The sequence below is a fragment of the Hemibagrus wyckioides genome, linkage group LG17 (genome assembly GCF_019097595.1).
Source record: "Hemibagrus wyckioides isolate EC202008001 linkage group LG17, SWU_Hwy_1.0, whole genome shotgun sequence".
Classification (NCBI taxonomy): Eukaryota; Metazoa; Chordata; class Actinopteri; order Siluriformes; family Bagridae; genus Hemibagrus; species Hemibagrus wyckioides.
Genome location: NC_080726.1, coordinates 6,773,639 through 6,789,299, shown reverse-complemented (window position 1 = coordinate 6,789,299; position 15,661 = coordinate 6,773,639). Strand labels below are relative to the sequence as shown.

At 32.8% G+C, this 15,661-nt stretch overlaps 3 protein-coding genes across 3 annotated transcripts; all 3 read right to left on the bottom strand.

Moving 5' to 3' along the window:
* Positions 1-2,495: 2,495 nt before the first annotated feature.
* On the bottom strand, positions 2,496-4,387 carry LOC131368196 (olfactory receptor 1N1-like). Its single transcript, XM_058414163.1, has 2 exons — positions 4,369-4,387; positions 2,496-3,493 (listed from the first exon to the last, which is right to left on the bottom strand). The coding sequence occupies exon 2, from the start codon at positions 3,480-3,482 to the stop codon at positions 2,496-2,498; it is 987 nt and encodes a 328-aa protein (XP_058270146.1). The 5' UTR covers positions 3,483-3,493; positions 4,369-4,387.
* A 2,398-nt stretch (positions 4,388-6,785) lies between these two features.
* Positions 6,786-8,661, bottom strand: LOC131368138 (olfactory receptor 1M1-like). Its single transcript, XM_058414054.1, has 2 exons — positions 8,643-8,661; positions 6,786-7,783 (listed from the first exon to the last, which is right to left on the bottom strand). The coding sequence occupies exon 2, from the start codon at positions 7,770-7,772 to the stop codon at positions 6,786-6,788; it is 987 nt and encodes a 328-aa protein (XP_058270037.1). The 5' UTR covers positions 7,773-7,783; positions 8,643-8,661.
* A 1,404-nt stretch (positions 8,662-10,065) lies between these two features.
* LOC131368185 (olfactory receptor 52E8-like) lies at positions 10,066-11,139 on the bottom strand. The gene has a single exon (XM_058414139.1). It carries the CDS (start codon positions 11,050-11,052, stop codon positions 10,066-10,068), a length of 987 nt encoding a protein of 328 aa, XP_058270122.1. The 5' UTR covers positions 11,053-11,139.
* Positions 11,140-15,661: the final 4,522 nt, after the last annotated feature.

Below are 15,661 nucleotides of genomic sequence, written 5' to 3'. Positions count from 1 at the left end.
AAGTGTTACTTATTTACTTGGTTTGGAGAGCAGATCACTATAATTACTACAGCGGTTCTCTATTACATAATTAAAATCACTATATTCATAATTAATATAATGTATCTCTGAGATGCAAAATAGGAACTGCAATTAAACTATTGTATTAATTATTGGTTATTTCTACATAAATATATATATATATATATATATATATATATATATATATATATATATATATATATATATATATATATTCGTTGGATATATGGACTGAACATGAAAACAAATAAAATAGCAATAACATAGTTTATTTCCTCTTTGCATTTGTGTAAACATCCAAACCTCACAATTGTTAGAGAAAAAAAAGTGTATAGCTTTTAAAATTACATTTCACAGTTTTCTTTAACTTTAGTTGCTTTTCTTCTCTAAATGTTAGAGAAAACATGCATTAATAAAAACAGATTAACATACTATAGGTAATGTAATTTTCTATTACATTTTAGATGTTTTGGATGACTTAGGTGTATAGAATCTACTTCTGTAAATGAATGGACTGATGGCAGTTGTTTATTTATCAGCTTTTAACAGATTTCAGTATGCCACATATAGAGTGTGCAGCTGCACTGTGGATTTGGTTACATCAGTCCCCCAGAAAACAAGGGAAGCCAGTACAGTGTAAGGAGTTAACATCAACATCTATCAAAGCAACACAAAGAAAGACATATTCAACATTATAAAACATGTACAATTGTACATTGTAACATCAAAAACAGCTGTTACCCTCCTACCATGCAATTCACATGTTCATGTTATTTATTTTAACAAATAATTGACTTTAAGTATATACACCACACTTAATTTTATTTACTTATTTTATATATATTAAATATTTACATATTTATTATAGATAGTCTGGGCAAAAAAAAGGCATTTATGGTTGTCACATAAATTAAGCAGTCTGCAATCACAAATTGGAGACTGTATATATGGGAACTACAAATGATAATAAGTTGATCTGTGTGATGATCTGGAAAGATCCATTCAATTCAGAGGCTTAAAATATGAATTTACAAATGTCAGGTTAATTCAATGATCCTCACTAAACGTTTCCTAGAAGACACAAAGTCTACTAACATGGCCATCCCAGACTACACTTTTCAAAACACATGAATTCTGTCATGTTCACCAACAGAACTGTTCTCACACAAACCTGTTCACAATTACACCTGCTACATAAACAAACATGAACAATCAGCCTATTGTGAAGTAGCACTCAGTGTGTGTATACCTGACCTTATCAAACTGTTTGTAATGTGTTGTTTATTTGTTTTTTCTGATCTTGATCTCTTAGTTCATGGATTTTGGATTTGCCCTTTTGAGTATTTTGTGTTTTCAGTGCTTTTGCTGATCTTTGACTATTCTCTGAACTTAACCTTTCCTTGGGATTTTGATCTGCTTTCCTGTGTTTTGAAAATTAACTTTCAATGCAACTATATCTGCTTACCTTGCATGGCAAAAACAAAATCAGGAATCAGTTTTGTTTCTTCCTGCCTGTAAAATTCTTTTACATAAAGCATGAATTTATTTGTCTAAAATATGTAGAAAATTGTAATTATTTTTAAAAATTCCCAAAGCATTTTGCAAAGCACAATTATTGGATGTTAAAATAATGCTTTCTACCTACCCTATACAGGGAAAATTTATATGTGATTTTTTTATACGATTGTGATTTTTGTTTTTGTTGCTTTTGTTTATATGTGTATAGTAAAGGCTATACACATATACAATTCTTTGTATAAATCCTATACAATTCTTTGGTTCCAACTTTTTGCCAGCAGTTTGAGGAGGGCCCACATGTAGGTATGAAGGTCAGTCATCCACAAATCTTTGAAATATTGTGTATCCTGTGCAGTAGGATATATTTAATATATTTAAAGAGCAGATACAAAATTCAGAAAACAAACATGAAGATATCAGTTTATTTGTTAAGAAATTACATTGAGATGTATGACGAGAACATTGTATAGTTTTTTTGTGTACGTCAATACAATAAAACTGCAAAAATACATTGAAACCAGCTAAAAATACCACCACCAGAACCACAAAAATATTTCACACAGTAAAAACATGTACTATATTTTAGTGTTATATGCTTAAATAATATTACAAGTTTTAATTGAAAGCCTCACTGTCTGCCTACGAATCAGAAAAAAATAAAGCAAAATATATAGATGAGATACACGTATGAAAAAAACACTAACGATATAAATGAGCACATTTTTGAGATATTGTAGAAGCATGAATATGAGTGAAAAAACAGAAGTTTGCCGGTGGCCACTAGTCTTAATTTTACAACAAATTTGTGTAATTTCTGTGAAAGGTTTATGAAAGAGAACCCGTCATTTTGGAAAAGCTGGATTTTGTTCAAGTGCATGATTTTCTAAGAACAATTTTCTTAATTAATTTTTATTTCAGACCAATTGGAGCCACAAATCACTCAAAATCACTCAAAATCACTTTGCTATAGTGTGCACCTGGGGAATTATATTGCTTTTCGTTTTATGCATTTTAACTATGAAACTTCTGAAATCTTTTGTGTTCAAGACATAAATGATGGGATTTAACATAGGTGGAATAGTCCTTGATAGTGAAGTATTGATTATCCTAGCATTAGGATGGAGAGAGAAAGTTACTGCAGCCAGGTATGTACTCACTATAGGTAGGAAAAATACTCCTACTACCAACAGGTGAGAGACACATGTTTTCAGTGCCTTAAGGCGACCCTCCCACGTTGTAATCTTAGTCAAGGCCAACAAAATGCCTATGTACGATAAGATTATGGCAGTGAATGGTGCATAGAGGTATACTGCAGTACAAAATTTTGCCATAAAGGAGTTTATACTGTTGTCATTACAAGCAATTGTATAAATTGGCCCATGGTCACAAAAAAAGCTCTTAACCTCATTGGTTTTACAAAATGATATTCGTGTAATCAAAACCACAGTTATGCCAATAATAATAAAATTAAATATCCAGATTGATGTTAAAGTTGCAAACATGAATGAGTTATTTACAATAGCATGATATCTCAGGGGTAAGCAAATGGCAATAAAGCGGTCATATGCCAGTGCAACAAGAGTTAAAGACTGTCCACCAGAAAAGAAAAAAGTAAAAAACATGTTAGCCAAACAAGCTTCATAGGATATGTACTGTGAATCAAAAAAGAAGGTCTTCACAAGGTTAAGAATCAGTGCATTTGTTTCACCAAAGTCTGAAAGAGCTAAATTAAAGACCCCCATGTATTTTGGAATATGCAGATTTCGATCAACTAATATTACAAAAAGGACCATTAAGTTCCCACACACTGAAACAATATAGACTAAAATTAAAAAAACAAAGTAGTACTGGCTGAATGGTAGCCCAGAAAATCCACTGATGAAAAAGTACTCTGGACGCACAAATGATGCATTTTGTAACAAACTGAAGTTCAAAGCACTCATGATGAAGTAGATTTTCTTCACGTCCTTTCCAGCCTAAAACCACAGACATAATGAAGTAAAACAAAAATAAGCACACAGATTTATTCCCCAATTTGTTTAGATTTACAGTAGACAGTTATATGAATATTATATAAATAATTAACACTAAATTATTATTACTCTTTATTTTGCTCTACCTTATAACTTGTTGTACTGTAGTTTGAACTTGTGTACATGCATTATATGTAGAGATGTTGGACCTTATTTTTCACGTGATTGCTCAAACAGTGATGTAAATAGAACCCTTATGGTATCATTTCCCTGTTGGGAACCAGGGCCTGGGCACATACCATATATTCATTTTTTTTTTTTTCTACGTTACAGAAATTGCAAACATGTAAGCACTGCAAAAATTTATATCTTAACAAAGGAAGATATCATTAATGAAGGAAAGGTTACTTAATATTTCACATTCTTAGATTATTATATAAAAATATACGACCATTAAGACCATTTTTGTACATATATTTATATAATATTCTGTATATTGCAGTTAGGAATCAGTAAAGTAAAATATGCAGTAATTATAAGACCAGAAGCTTTTGCATATAAATTGATACTGAAACACTGAAAAATCCTAGCTGTTTCAAAAGCTCAGTTTGTCAGTCTTTTAGTAAAAATATAAATAAGCAGGTTTACAGAGGTTTGGGATTTTAAAGTTATTTTGAACCCATGCATGGCACAGCTGATTCACAGAGCTCAAATGATGTTTATATAGCAAAAGAAGACTTTCTCAGAGGTAATAGTGAAAGATAAGAAAGTCAAAGTCAATAGAAATTTATATTATTTAAGACATAGCTCCAAAATACAGAGCCAAATTTCAGAACAGGGAAATTGAGTGTGAATTAAGTGAGGTAAAATGAGAAGTAAAAAAAAAATGTTTTTATGAGTGATTATTTCATATTTAAAGCCTTTAGCTGCAGGATCTTTTCTTCTCGAAGACACAATCTGAAGCCCAATTCAACTAGTTAAACTATGCACTAAATACACTAAAATGTATTCTTTTTGTAAAGAAAAACTAACTACTTTTTAGTGTGTACCACCGAGTATGCAAGTACTGGGACATGCTCATACATCATGTATTGGACGAATATATGGTTACCATTGTAGTAAGATGGATAATAAGTGAATTGGGAGGCAGCAACAGTCTTATCTTTGCTATGTCATTGCTTAATTTCTTATAGGCTTCACTTACATTCCTTAACTGCTACCAAAATATTTAACTTTGTCTTACTAGCTACCAGATGCCAAAACACCAGCTAGTCGGGTAGATATACACTGTTCCTAAATTATCACTATTCATGCAACCATGGACATGTTATTTTAAATAACTGAACACAGCAGTAAACAAATGATATTATATCAAACATTTATTGATAACTTCAGACAAGTAATTCACAGCAGGAAAATAACTTATACCTGGTAGCAGATTTTTCAGCATGAATGTTTACAGATAGCTCCTCACAACACCCACAAAATTAACATGCTTTGCATTACATGCTTCATCTTCAAACAAATTTTGTAATAGATAATGTCAGTATAAAAAATGGAAACAAGTCATTCATAAAGAAAATGACTGAAAAATGATTAATTGTTAGAATACAATATGTTTTGCATTAGGGATCCCAAATTTTGAACAAGCTGTTTAAGACTTTTTGAAGCATAATAGACTATTCTTCATATACTCATGCACATCATGTGTTCTACAATGCATTCAAAAGCAGTTACAAGTTTGTATCTGATACCACACATTATAATCTTGCTTTTTTAATTAATATATTTATTTTAATTAATAATATTGCTATTGTGAAGAAGCACTCAGTGTGTGTATACCTGACCTTACCAATCTGTTTATAGTGTGTTGTTTATTTGGTTTCTCTGATTTTGGATTTGCCCTTTTGATTGTTTTGTGTTTTGAGTGTGTTGTCTGATCTTTACCTATTCTTTGAATATGACCTTGTGATTACGCTTTTGATCTGCTTTCCTGTGTTTCAAAAATTAACTTTTAATGCAATTGTATCTGTTTTTGCCTACCTTGCATGCCAAAAAAAAACAGGAATCAGTTTTGTTTTTTTTCTGCCTGTAAAATCTTTTGACATATGTACTTTAAGAAAATTCCCAAAGCTTTTTGCAAAGCACAATTATTGGATGTTAAAATAATGCTTCCTATCTACCCTATACAGGGAAAATTTATATGTGATTTACAATGATTTTTGTTTTTGTTGCTATTGTTTACAGTATATGTGTATAGTAGAGGCCTCCCACAAATTACATTATTTTAAACATTGGCTCCAGTAGTGAGAGAAACCGTGACACAAGGAAGTGCAATTACCACAAGATGGAACCAATAGACCAAAAGTAAAATTTTTGCACACTCTTTTGCATACTCCTGTACAAGCATTTTCCAAACAGTCTAGCTACATGTTGACTCTGAGAAGGCTTCCACTAGATTTTGGAGTGTGGCTGTGGGGATTTGTCCATTCAGCCACAAAAGAATTAATGAGTCATGCCAAAGGTGTTCATTGGGGTTGAGGTTAGAGCTCTGTGCAGACTCCTTGAGTGCATCCACTTCAACCGATTCATAGCATGCCTTCATGCACTTTGTGCACAGGGGCAATGTCATGTGGAGCATGTTTGTTCTAGGTCACTTACTGTAGTTGCAGTGAAAGGGCAGTTTTGACTCTATAGCATTCCTATACAATTCTGTGGTTCCAACTTTTGCCAGCAGTTTGAGGAGGGCCCACATGTAGGTGTGAAGGTCAATTTTACACACATCTTTGTAATAGTGTACATACATGTGTATCCTGAGCACTAGGATATATTTAATATATTTAAGAACAGATACACATCAGTATCATATCAGTTTTTTAATTAGAAATTACATTTAGTATGTATGAAACGAACATTGTATAGTTTTTTTGTATGTGTAAACATGTTAAAAATGCTAAATACATTGAAATGCCTATGAACCAGCTACATATACCACCACCACCAGAACCACAACCAACACCAACACCACCAGAACCACAAAAATAATAATTCACTCAGTGAAAGTATGAAACATTAAATCACACAGCCACTAGTCTTATATTTACAAAAGATTTATGTAATTTGTGTAAAATGTATATGAAAGAGAACCTGTCATTTTGGAAAAGCTGGACTTTGTTCAAGTGAATGGTTTTCCAACTACAATTTTCTTAACTGAAGGTTTTCATTTCAGACAAATTGAACAAACACCTGAGTCATTTACATATCAAATTCAAATCACTTTGCTATAGTGTGCACCTGGGGAATTATACTGGTTTTCATTTTAAGCATTTTCACTATGAAGCTTCTGAAATCTTTTGTGTTCAAGACATAAATGATGGGATTTAACATAGGTGGAATAGTCCTTGATAGTGAAGTATTGATTATCCTAGCATTAGGATGGAGAGAGACAGTTACTGCAGCAAGATATGTACTTACTATAGGTAGGAAAAATACTCCTACTACCAGCAGATGAGAGACACATGTTTTCAGTGCCTTAAGGCGACCCTCCCATGTTGTAATCTTAGTTAAGGCCAACAGAATGCCTACGTATGATAAGATTATGGCAGTGAATGGTGCATAGAGGTATACTACAGTACAAAATTTTGCCATGAAGGAGTTTATACTGTTGTCATTACAAGCAATTGTATAAATTGGCCCATGGTCACAAAAAAAGCTCTTTACCTCATTGGTTTTACAAAATGAAAGTCGTGTAATCAAAACCACAGTTATGCCATTTATAATAAAACTAAATATCCAGATTGATGTTAAAGTTGCAAACATGAATGAGTTATTTACAATAGCATGGTATCTCAGGGGTAAGCAAATGGCAATAAAGCGGTCATATGCCAGTGCAACAAGAGTTAAAGACTGTCCACCAAAAAAGAAAAAAGTAAAAAACATGTTAGCCAAACAAGCTTCATAGGATATGTACTGTGAATCAAAAAAGAAGGTCTTCACAAGGTTAGGAATCAGTGCATTTGTTTCACCAAAGTCTGAAAGAGCTAAATTAAAGACCCCCATGTATTTTGGAATATGCAGATTTCGATCAACTAATATTACAAAAAGGACCATTAAGTTCCCACACACTGAAACAATATAGACTAAAATTAAAAAAACAAAGTAGTACTGGCTGAATGGTAGCCCAGAAAATCCACTGATGAAAAAGTACTCTGGACGCACAAATGATGCATTTTGTAACAAACTGAAGTTCAAAGCACTCATGATGAAGTAGATTTTCTTCACGTCCTTTCCAGACTAAAACCACAGACATAATGAAGTAAAACAAAAATAAGCACACAGATTCATTGCCCAATTTGTTTAGATTTACAGTAGACAGTTATATGAATATTATATAAATAATTAACACTAAATTATTATTACTCTTTATTTTGCTCTACCTTATAACTTGTTGTACTGTAGTTTGAACTTGTGTACATGCATTATATGTAGAGATGTTGGACCTTATTTTTCACGTGATTGCTCAAACAGTGATGTAAATAGAACCCTTATGGTATCATTTCCCTGTTGGGAACCAGGGCCTGGGCACATACCATATATTCATTTTTTTTTTCTACGTTACAGAAATTGCAAACATGTAAGCACTGCAAAAATTTATATCTTAACAAAGGAAGATATCATTAATGAAGGAAAGGTTACTTAATATTTCACATTCTTAGATTATTATATAAAAATATAAGACATATATGTACATATATTTATATAATATTCTGTATATTGCAGAATCAGTAAAGTAAAATATGCAGTAATTATAAGACCAGAAGCTTTTGCATGTAAATTGATACAAGCATTGAAACACTGAAAAATCCTAGCTGTTTCAGAAGCTCAGTTTGTCAGTCTTTTAGTAAAAATATAAATAAGCAGGTTTACAGAGGTTTGGGATTTTAAAGTTATTTTGAACCCATGCATGGCACAGCTGATTCACAGAGCTCAAATGATGTTTATATAGCAAAAGAAGACTTTCTCAGAGGTAATGGTGAAAGATAAGAAAGTCAATAGAAATTTATATTATTTAAGACAAATAGCTCCAAAATACAGATCCAATTTTCAGAACAAGGAAATTGAGTGTGAATTAAGTGAGGTAAAATGAGAAGTAAAAAAATGTTTCTATGAGTGATTATTTCATATTTAAAGCCTTTAGCTACAGGATCTTTTCTTCTCGAAGACACAATCTGAAGCCGAATTCAACTAGTTAAACTATGCACTAAATACACTAAAATGTATTCTTTTTGTAAAGAAAAACTACTTTTTAGTGTGTACCACCGAGTATGCAAGTACTGGGACATGCTCATACATCATGTATTGGATGAATATATGGTTACCATTGTAGTAAGATGGATAATAAGTGGATTGGGAGGCAGCATCAGTCTTATCTTTGCAATGTCATTGCTTAATTTCTTATAGGCTTCAGTTACATTCCTTAACTGGTACCAACATGTCTAACTTTGTCTTACTAGCTACCAAATGCCAAACCACCAGCTAGTTGGGTAGATAGAAACTGTTCCTAATTTATCGCTATTAATGCAACCATGGACATGTTATTTTAAAGAACTGAAGACAGCAGTAAACAAATGATATTATATCAAACATTTATTGATAACTTCAGACAAGTAATTCACAGCAGGAAAATAACTTATACCTGGTAGCAGATTTTTCAGCATGAATGTTTACAGATAGCTCCTCACAACACCCACAAAATTAACATGCTTTGCATTACATGCTTCATCTTCAAACAAATTTTTGTAATAGATAATGTCAGTATAAAAAATGGAAACAAGTCATTCATAAAGAAAATGACTGAAAAATGATTAATTGTTAGAATACAATATGTTTTGCACTAGGGATCCCAATCCCGTAAATTTTGAACAAGCTGTTTAAGACCTTTTGAAGCATAATAGACTATTCTTCATATACTCATGCACATCATGTGTTCTACAATGCATTCAAAAGCAGTTACAAGTTTATATCTGATACCACACATTATAATCTTGCTTTTTTAATTAATATATTTATTGTAATTAATAAAATTGCTTTGAGATGGGGATTTTTTGAATGAAAACACCCAAGTTCTCCAGGAATTTGAGAGTTTGCTGTGCTTTCTGTGGAAGGTCTATGAAAGGAAACCACTCTTTTGGTTCTACTGCATCAACCATATAGGATTATATAATACTCTAAAGCATAGGAAAGTACTAGTTTTCACATTGTAGTCCTAAAGAGACAAAAAATGGTTCTGATTGTCCTGATTTAGTATTATGAGACTTTATTACTGCTTGAGTGAGTGAATGTGAGCTTAAACATGGGAATCGATAAATTTGGGCCTTCAATCTTATCCACAATTGCATTGTATAGGCGCAGGTTTTCATTCCACCCAAATCTTGTACACACCTAATAGTTGTTTCAGGTCTGTCTAGTACATTGCTGAGAATTTTGAAGACACCAGCAGTGTGCAGCCCTGTTGTACTTAAGGTCTAATGATGAAAGCACTAAACTGTTGGTATCACTTTTCTAAAGCCTGCACCCGGGGAACTGTTTTGTTTTTCTTTTTAAACATCTTCAGTATAAACTCTCTGAATTCCTTTGAGTTCAAGACATAAATAATAGGATTTAGCATGGGTGGAATTGTAAATGAGAGGGAAGTGTTAATTATCCTAGCATTAGGATGGAGAGAGGATACTGAAGCAGCAAGGTATGTACTCACTACAGGTAAGAAAAATACTCCTACTGTCAACAGATGAGATACACAAGTTTTGAGCGCTTTAAGACGACCCTCCCATGTTGTAATCTTAGTCAAGGCCAACAGAATGCCAACATATGATAAGACTATGGCGGTCAATGGTACATAGAGATATACTGTCATACAAATGCCTGCCATGAATGAATTTATTCTATTGTTATTACAAGCAAGTGTATAAATTGGCCCATGGTCACAAAAAAAGCTCTTTACCTCATTGGTTTTACAAAATGATAGTCTTGTAATCAAAATGACTGTTGTGCCAATTATAATAAAATTAAATATCCAAATTGATGTTAAAGTCACAAACATGAAAGAGTTATTTACAATAGCATAATATCTCAAGGGTAAGCAAATGGCAATAAAGCGGTCATATGCCATAGCAACAAGAGTTAAACATTGTCCACCAGAAAAGAAAAAAGTAAAAAACATGTTAGCCAAACAAGCTTCATAGGATATGTACTGTGAATTAAAAAGAAAAGTCTTCACAAGATTAGGAATCAGTGCATTTGTTTCACCAAAATCTGATAGAGCTAAATTAAAGATCCCCATGTATTTAGGAATATGCAGACTTCGATCAACTAATATCATGAAAAGGACAAATGAGTTCCCACACACTGAGACAATATACACAAAAAATAAAAAAATGAAGTAGTATTGGCTGTAGGGTATTCCAGAAAATCCACTGATAAAAAAGTACTCTGGGCGCACAAATGATGCATTTTGTAGTGAACTGAAGTTCACAACACTCATGATGAAGGAGAATTTAATGTTTTACTTTCCAGCCTGAAATAAAAGACAAAATGAAGAAAATTAAAAGAAATATGTAATATAAATGTAAAGAATAAACACATATTCAGCACAGTTGAAATTTTTTACATTTACACAATATTATGAAATAAGCATTAACAGCCTGAAACAACACTTTAAACATTTAACACTTTTAATTATGAAGCTTTAGCAAAAGTAATAAAATATATTATTTATAATATATATATTATAAATTATAATCCAATTTTTACCCCTACCTTATACCTTGTTGTCTGGAGGTCCAAGATCAGTCTTGTATGCATGTGTTATGTGTAGATATAATGGATGAAGTTATCTCATGTGATAGCTCAGACAGTGATCTAATAACATCTCACTTTTGTAGTGTTCTCATTTCTCTGTTGGGAGCCAGGGCTTTGACACATAACATACATGCAAATTTATTTTCTACATTACAGAAATTTCAAACATGTACTGTAGATTATAGTAATGGTTTAAAAAATCGTACAAACTCTATTTAAAAGTCTCTACATCTATCTATAAATAAAAAGAAATACAATTATTTTATTATAGTGGTTAATAGAGTTGAGATATACAGAAATGCATAAAATTAAGCACTTATATAAATAAGTAACAGATTTTTTTTACATTTTGTAAACGTAAGTACATAAACGGAAAACCACTTTTTTACTGTTGTTGTCTGTGGTTTTTCTTATTTAATATAATCAGCAAACTGCTCCATCTGTCTCAGGTTTGAAGGGTGCCTTCTCCAGACTGCATGTTTCATGAGGAGTGGGCCAAAATACCTGTCAAAAGGTGCAGAAGTCTCATTGAGAGTTACAGAAATCGCCTAATTGCAGTGATTGCCTCAAAAGGTTGTGCAACAAAATATTAAGTTAAGAATACTATCACTTTTGTCCAGGTCAGTTTCATTAGTTTGTCTTTTTTCAAAATGTTTCTGTTGAACCACAATTCAAAAGCAATGTTTGATTTTTATTAGTCAATTTTCAGTACATTTTTAGTTATTATTACTTTGTCAGTGTCAAGTTATTTCAGTGACCATTGAGGGTTTATAGTCCTTTAATGGAAGGGTACCAACAATTTTGTCAACATTTGAAGAGAAGTTGAAACTATAGGGACATGGTGGCTCAGTGGTCAAGGTGCTGGGTCACTGATCAGAAGGTCGGGGGTTCCTACCTCCAAACTATCAAGCCCTTGAGCAAGGCCCTTAACACTACCTACTCCAGGGGCACTGTACCATTGCTGATGTTGCACTCTTACCCAAACTTGATTTGAAAAGCAGTGGTGGCATATTAACAAATTTGTCCACATGTGTCCCTCAGTTGCTGTGGATAAGGGTGTCTGCTAAATTTGACCTAAATATATGATGTGCTATTGCAGTGAGTTATCAGAAAAATAAGATCAGCAATAATTCATGAGGTAATAGTAAAAAGCCAAGTATTGTAGAAAAATGAAATGTACAAGAAAATTAAACCTTTATGTTGGTGTGTGCATAACATGCTGCTTTCAAAAAACATAGTAAAAGAACTGCTCAGCATTATTCTTGGAACGTTGTTAATGAAAACCCATTATAAATGTATTGTTCATGCATAATAGGTTAGCTATGAATGTACCCATATATACTTTATATATAGGTTACTTTATTAATCCCTAATGTGCTTTGTTTTTAGGATGAACTGGACACTGTTGTAAACATGCGGAACAACCACCAAATCTGACGTAGCAATGGCTGTGACATGCAACATGGGAGACCCTTCCTCATGTACAACGTACCAGAACTTTATCAATAAAAAGATTATTTGAATCCTGTAGATCCTGAAAAAAATGGTTGTGATCATCAATGAAAATGTCTGCCTGTGGAAATCAGACATTCCCTGTGACCATGATTTGTATGACCTCTGTGTTCTTGTTATGGAAGAGAATAATTTACAACCAAGTGCAACAGCCCCAGAGGCATTGAGACTCTATAAAGATATTCAACTTCTGATTAGAGGACTTTTAGGTATATAGATGATGCTCATATGCCGAAATCATAAAAGTGCATTTTTTGTGTAAATGTGAAATAATTGAAAAACATCTCCATGAGACTGGTTTCTGATGAAGGAAGGGACAGTGCTTCTTTGAGAAAAGGAGGTGCAAGCTGAATAGGCGAGTAACCAAAGCGCAGCCATCCAATGGCAAAAATACATGCAACAGCTTCCCACTCTCTGTCTTGACATCTTGTGTGATGCAAAGTTGGTATCTTGTAAGTTGTTCCACAAGTCCTTGTTGCAAAAAATGTCTCCCAGAATTCAGTAATACAGTCTTGGAACACTCCATCTCCAATGCCTGCTTCCTCCTCACCATTTTCTAGTACACGTTTAAATGTTATATTGGCATTTAGTATGTTATTGTCTGAGAAAGCCTGAATCATATCATTTACACAGTGAACACTGCGAACTACAACTGTTTCACTTTTGCTCACATTTCTAGGATTGTCAAAAAATGTGTCATTGTTTGTTGGTTCCTGGGGGTCAGTTGCCTGAGGTGGATCTTCTGTTACTGGGACTATCTCTTCTGGAATGAAGATTGAACCTGACTCACATGGAACAAATGTGTCAGTCACCACATAATCAACATGTAGAGGTGAGTATACAAGTGTGTCAGAGACTGTGTCAAAGGATGTGTTTACATCAGCATCCAGAAACATCACCTCATCATCAGAAGACAGGAGTGTTTCATCATTTAAGTTCATAGAAGTAGAAGGAGGAGTGTGCAGAGTTTGACTTCTTTTATTATCAGAACCGGATGTAGTTGGTGTTACATCTGGGGTGGAAGTTAGCCTGGGTCTTTTTAATGTCAGATGCCTGTTAGTTTCTTTACTCTGATCAAAGTCCTTATCTCTGAGTCTTGTGCACATGTAGAGTCTAAGGATTTTATAGTGTGTTGACTCGTACAGGCATTTATTAATGTTGCAAAATTTGGAAAAACCATCTTCCCTGCTATGTGAATTAGCAGTCATAATTAATTTATGTCAACTGATTACCAGGGTTGCAGTGATTAAATATCGCAAGCGAATTTGTTGTGACTCACCAGGTATCTTATGTACCATTCTAATGTTTTTAATGTAATGTTAATGTAATCGTTGATAACTCTGACGTTGGGGATGTGAAATGTCACTTACTGTAGTTGGCAAGGAAAGGGCCTGAGTTAATAGATAGACAGACACATACCTTCACATTAGTATGTCATATGGAAATGCTTAGGGGTAGATGTAGACTGCTTTTCTGCACAGTACTGAGTGAGGTCAGGGACATTGGGCCTCATTCATTAATCTTTTTGTACAGTTGTTAAATTTTCCAATGGATTTACATGAATCGGTCAAAAACTCCTCCCTCACACAAGTTTTTATGGGAAATATTAGCTGATCCACAGATCTACACTGCTGGAAATAGTGAACCATCTTCATACCTTTGGGTTTCATTTCAACTTTGATTTGGTTCACGCTAAATTTAATCCTGGAAACTACAGTATTTAGGTCAAATTATAGGCTAATTGGGAAGCAGTGTCATTGTTTAATATTTTACAGGATGCACTTACATTGCTTGGCAAAAAAGATTTTTTGACTGTGCCAAACATTACACACAAAATTAATGTGCATTGTATTAGATGCTTCAGCTCATACAAATGTTCATAAATAGTACAGTGAAAAACAGAAATGGGTCATTCATGAAAAAATACTGAAAACTTAGTTTTCAGTATTACAATATATAGATATATATTGTATATATATATATATATATATATATATATATATATATATATATATATATATATATATATATATATATATATATATATATATATAGATAGATATACAATATATAGATATAGTATACAATATATAGATATATTTCACAATACAATATATCACACAACAGACAAATTCTGAGCATGCTCTTTAAGACCTTTTGCAACATGATAGAATATTAGAAACAACCCTGTGGATACATTCATGCACATTTTTACCCTATAATAAAAAAAGTATTAGTAGTAGTTTAGAGTTGTACTATTTGTAGCTAAGAGAGTTGAGATAAATCTATTTTATATTGTATATTAATAGTCATCACCTTTCCACATACAAATCACATATGAACAGATGAAAAACACCCAAATTCTTCAGGAATTTGAAAGTTATATTAAAGGAAACCACTTTGAGCTCTACTGCAACAATATAGAATATATATAGTGTTATAAAATATGAAATTAATGAATGGAAGTGTTGAAAGTACTAGTTCACATTATCACAGTATACTCCTAGAAAGTAAAAAAAAAAGTATTTTCTTGATTCTGACTGTTCTTTAATTCTATGAGACCTTATTTACCCATTTACTGAGTGAATGCATGTTTTTAAACAGGGCAATGGAAAAACTGGGGCCTTCAATCTTATCAAGAATAGAAAAAGATTAGTCAGTATGGGTGCTTAAATACATTTAGTTGGTTAAAGTCTAGATAGCACTTCTAGGAAAAAACACACACACACTGGCCTTAGCTGATAGGTTTGAAGACCCCTGTGTTATACAGTTCTTTGGTA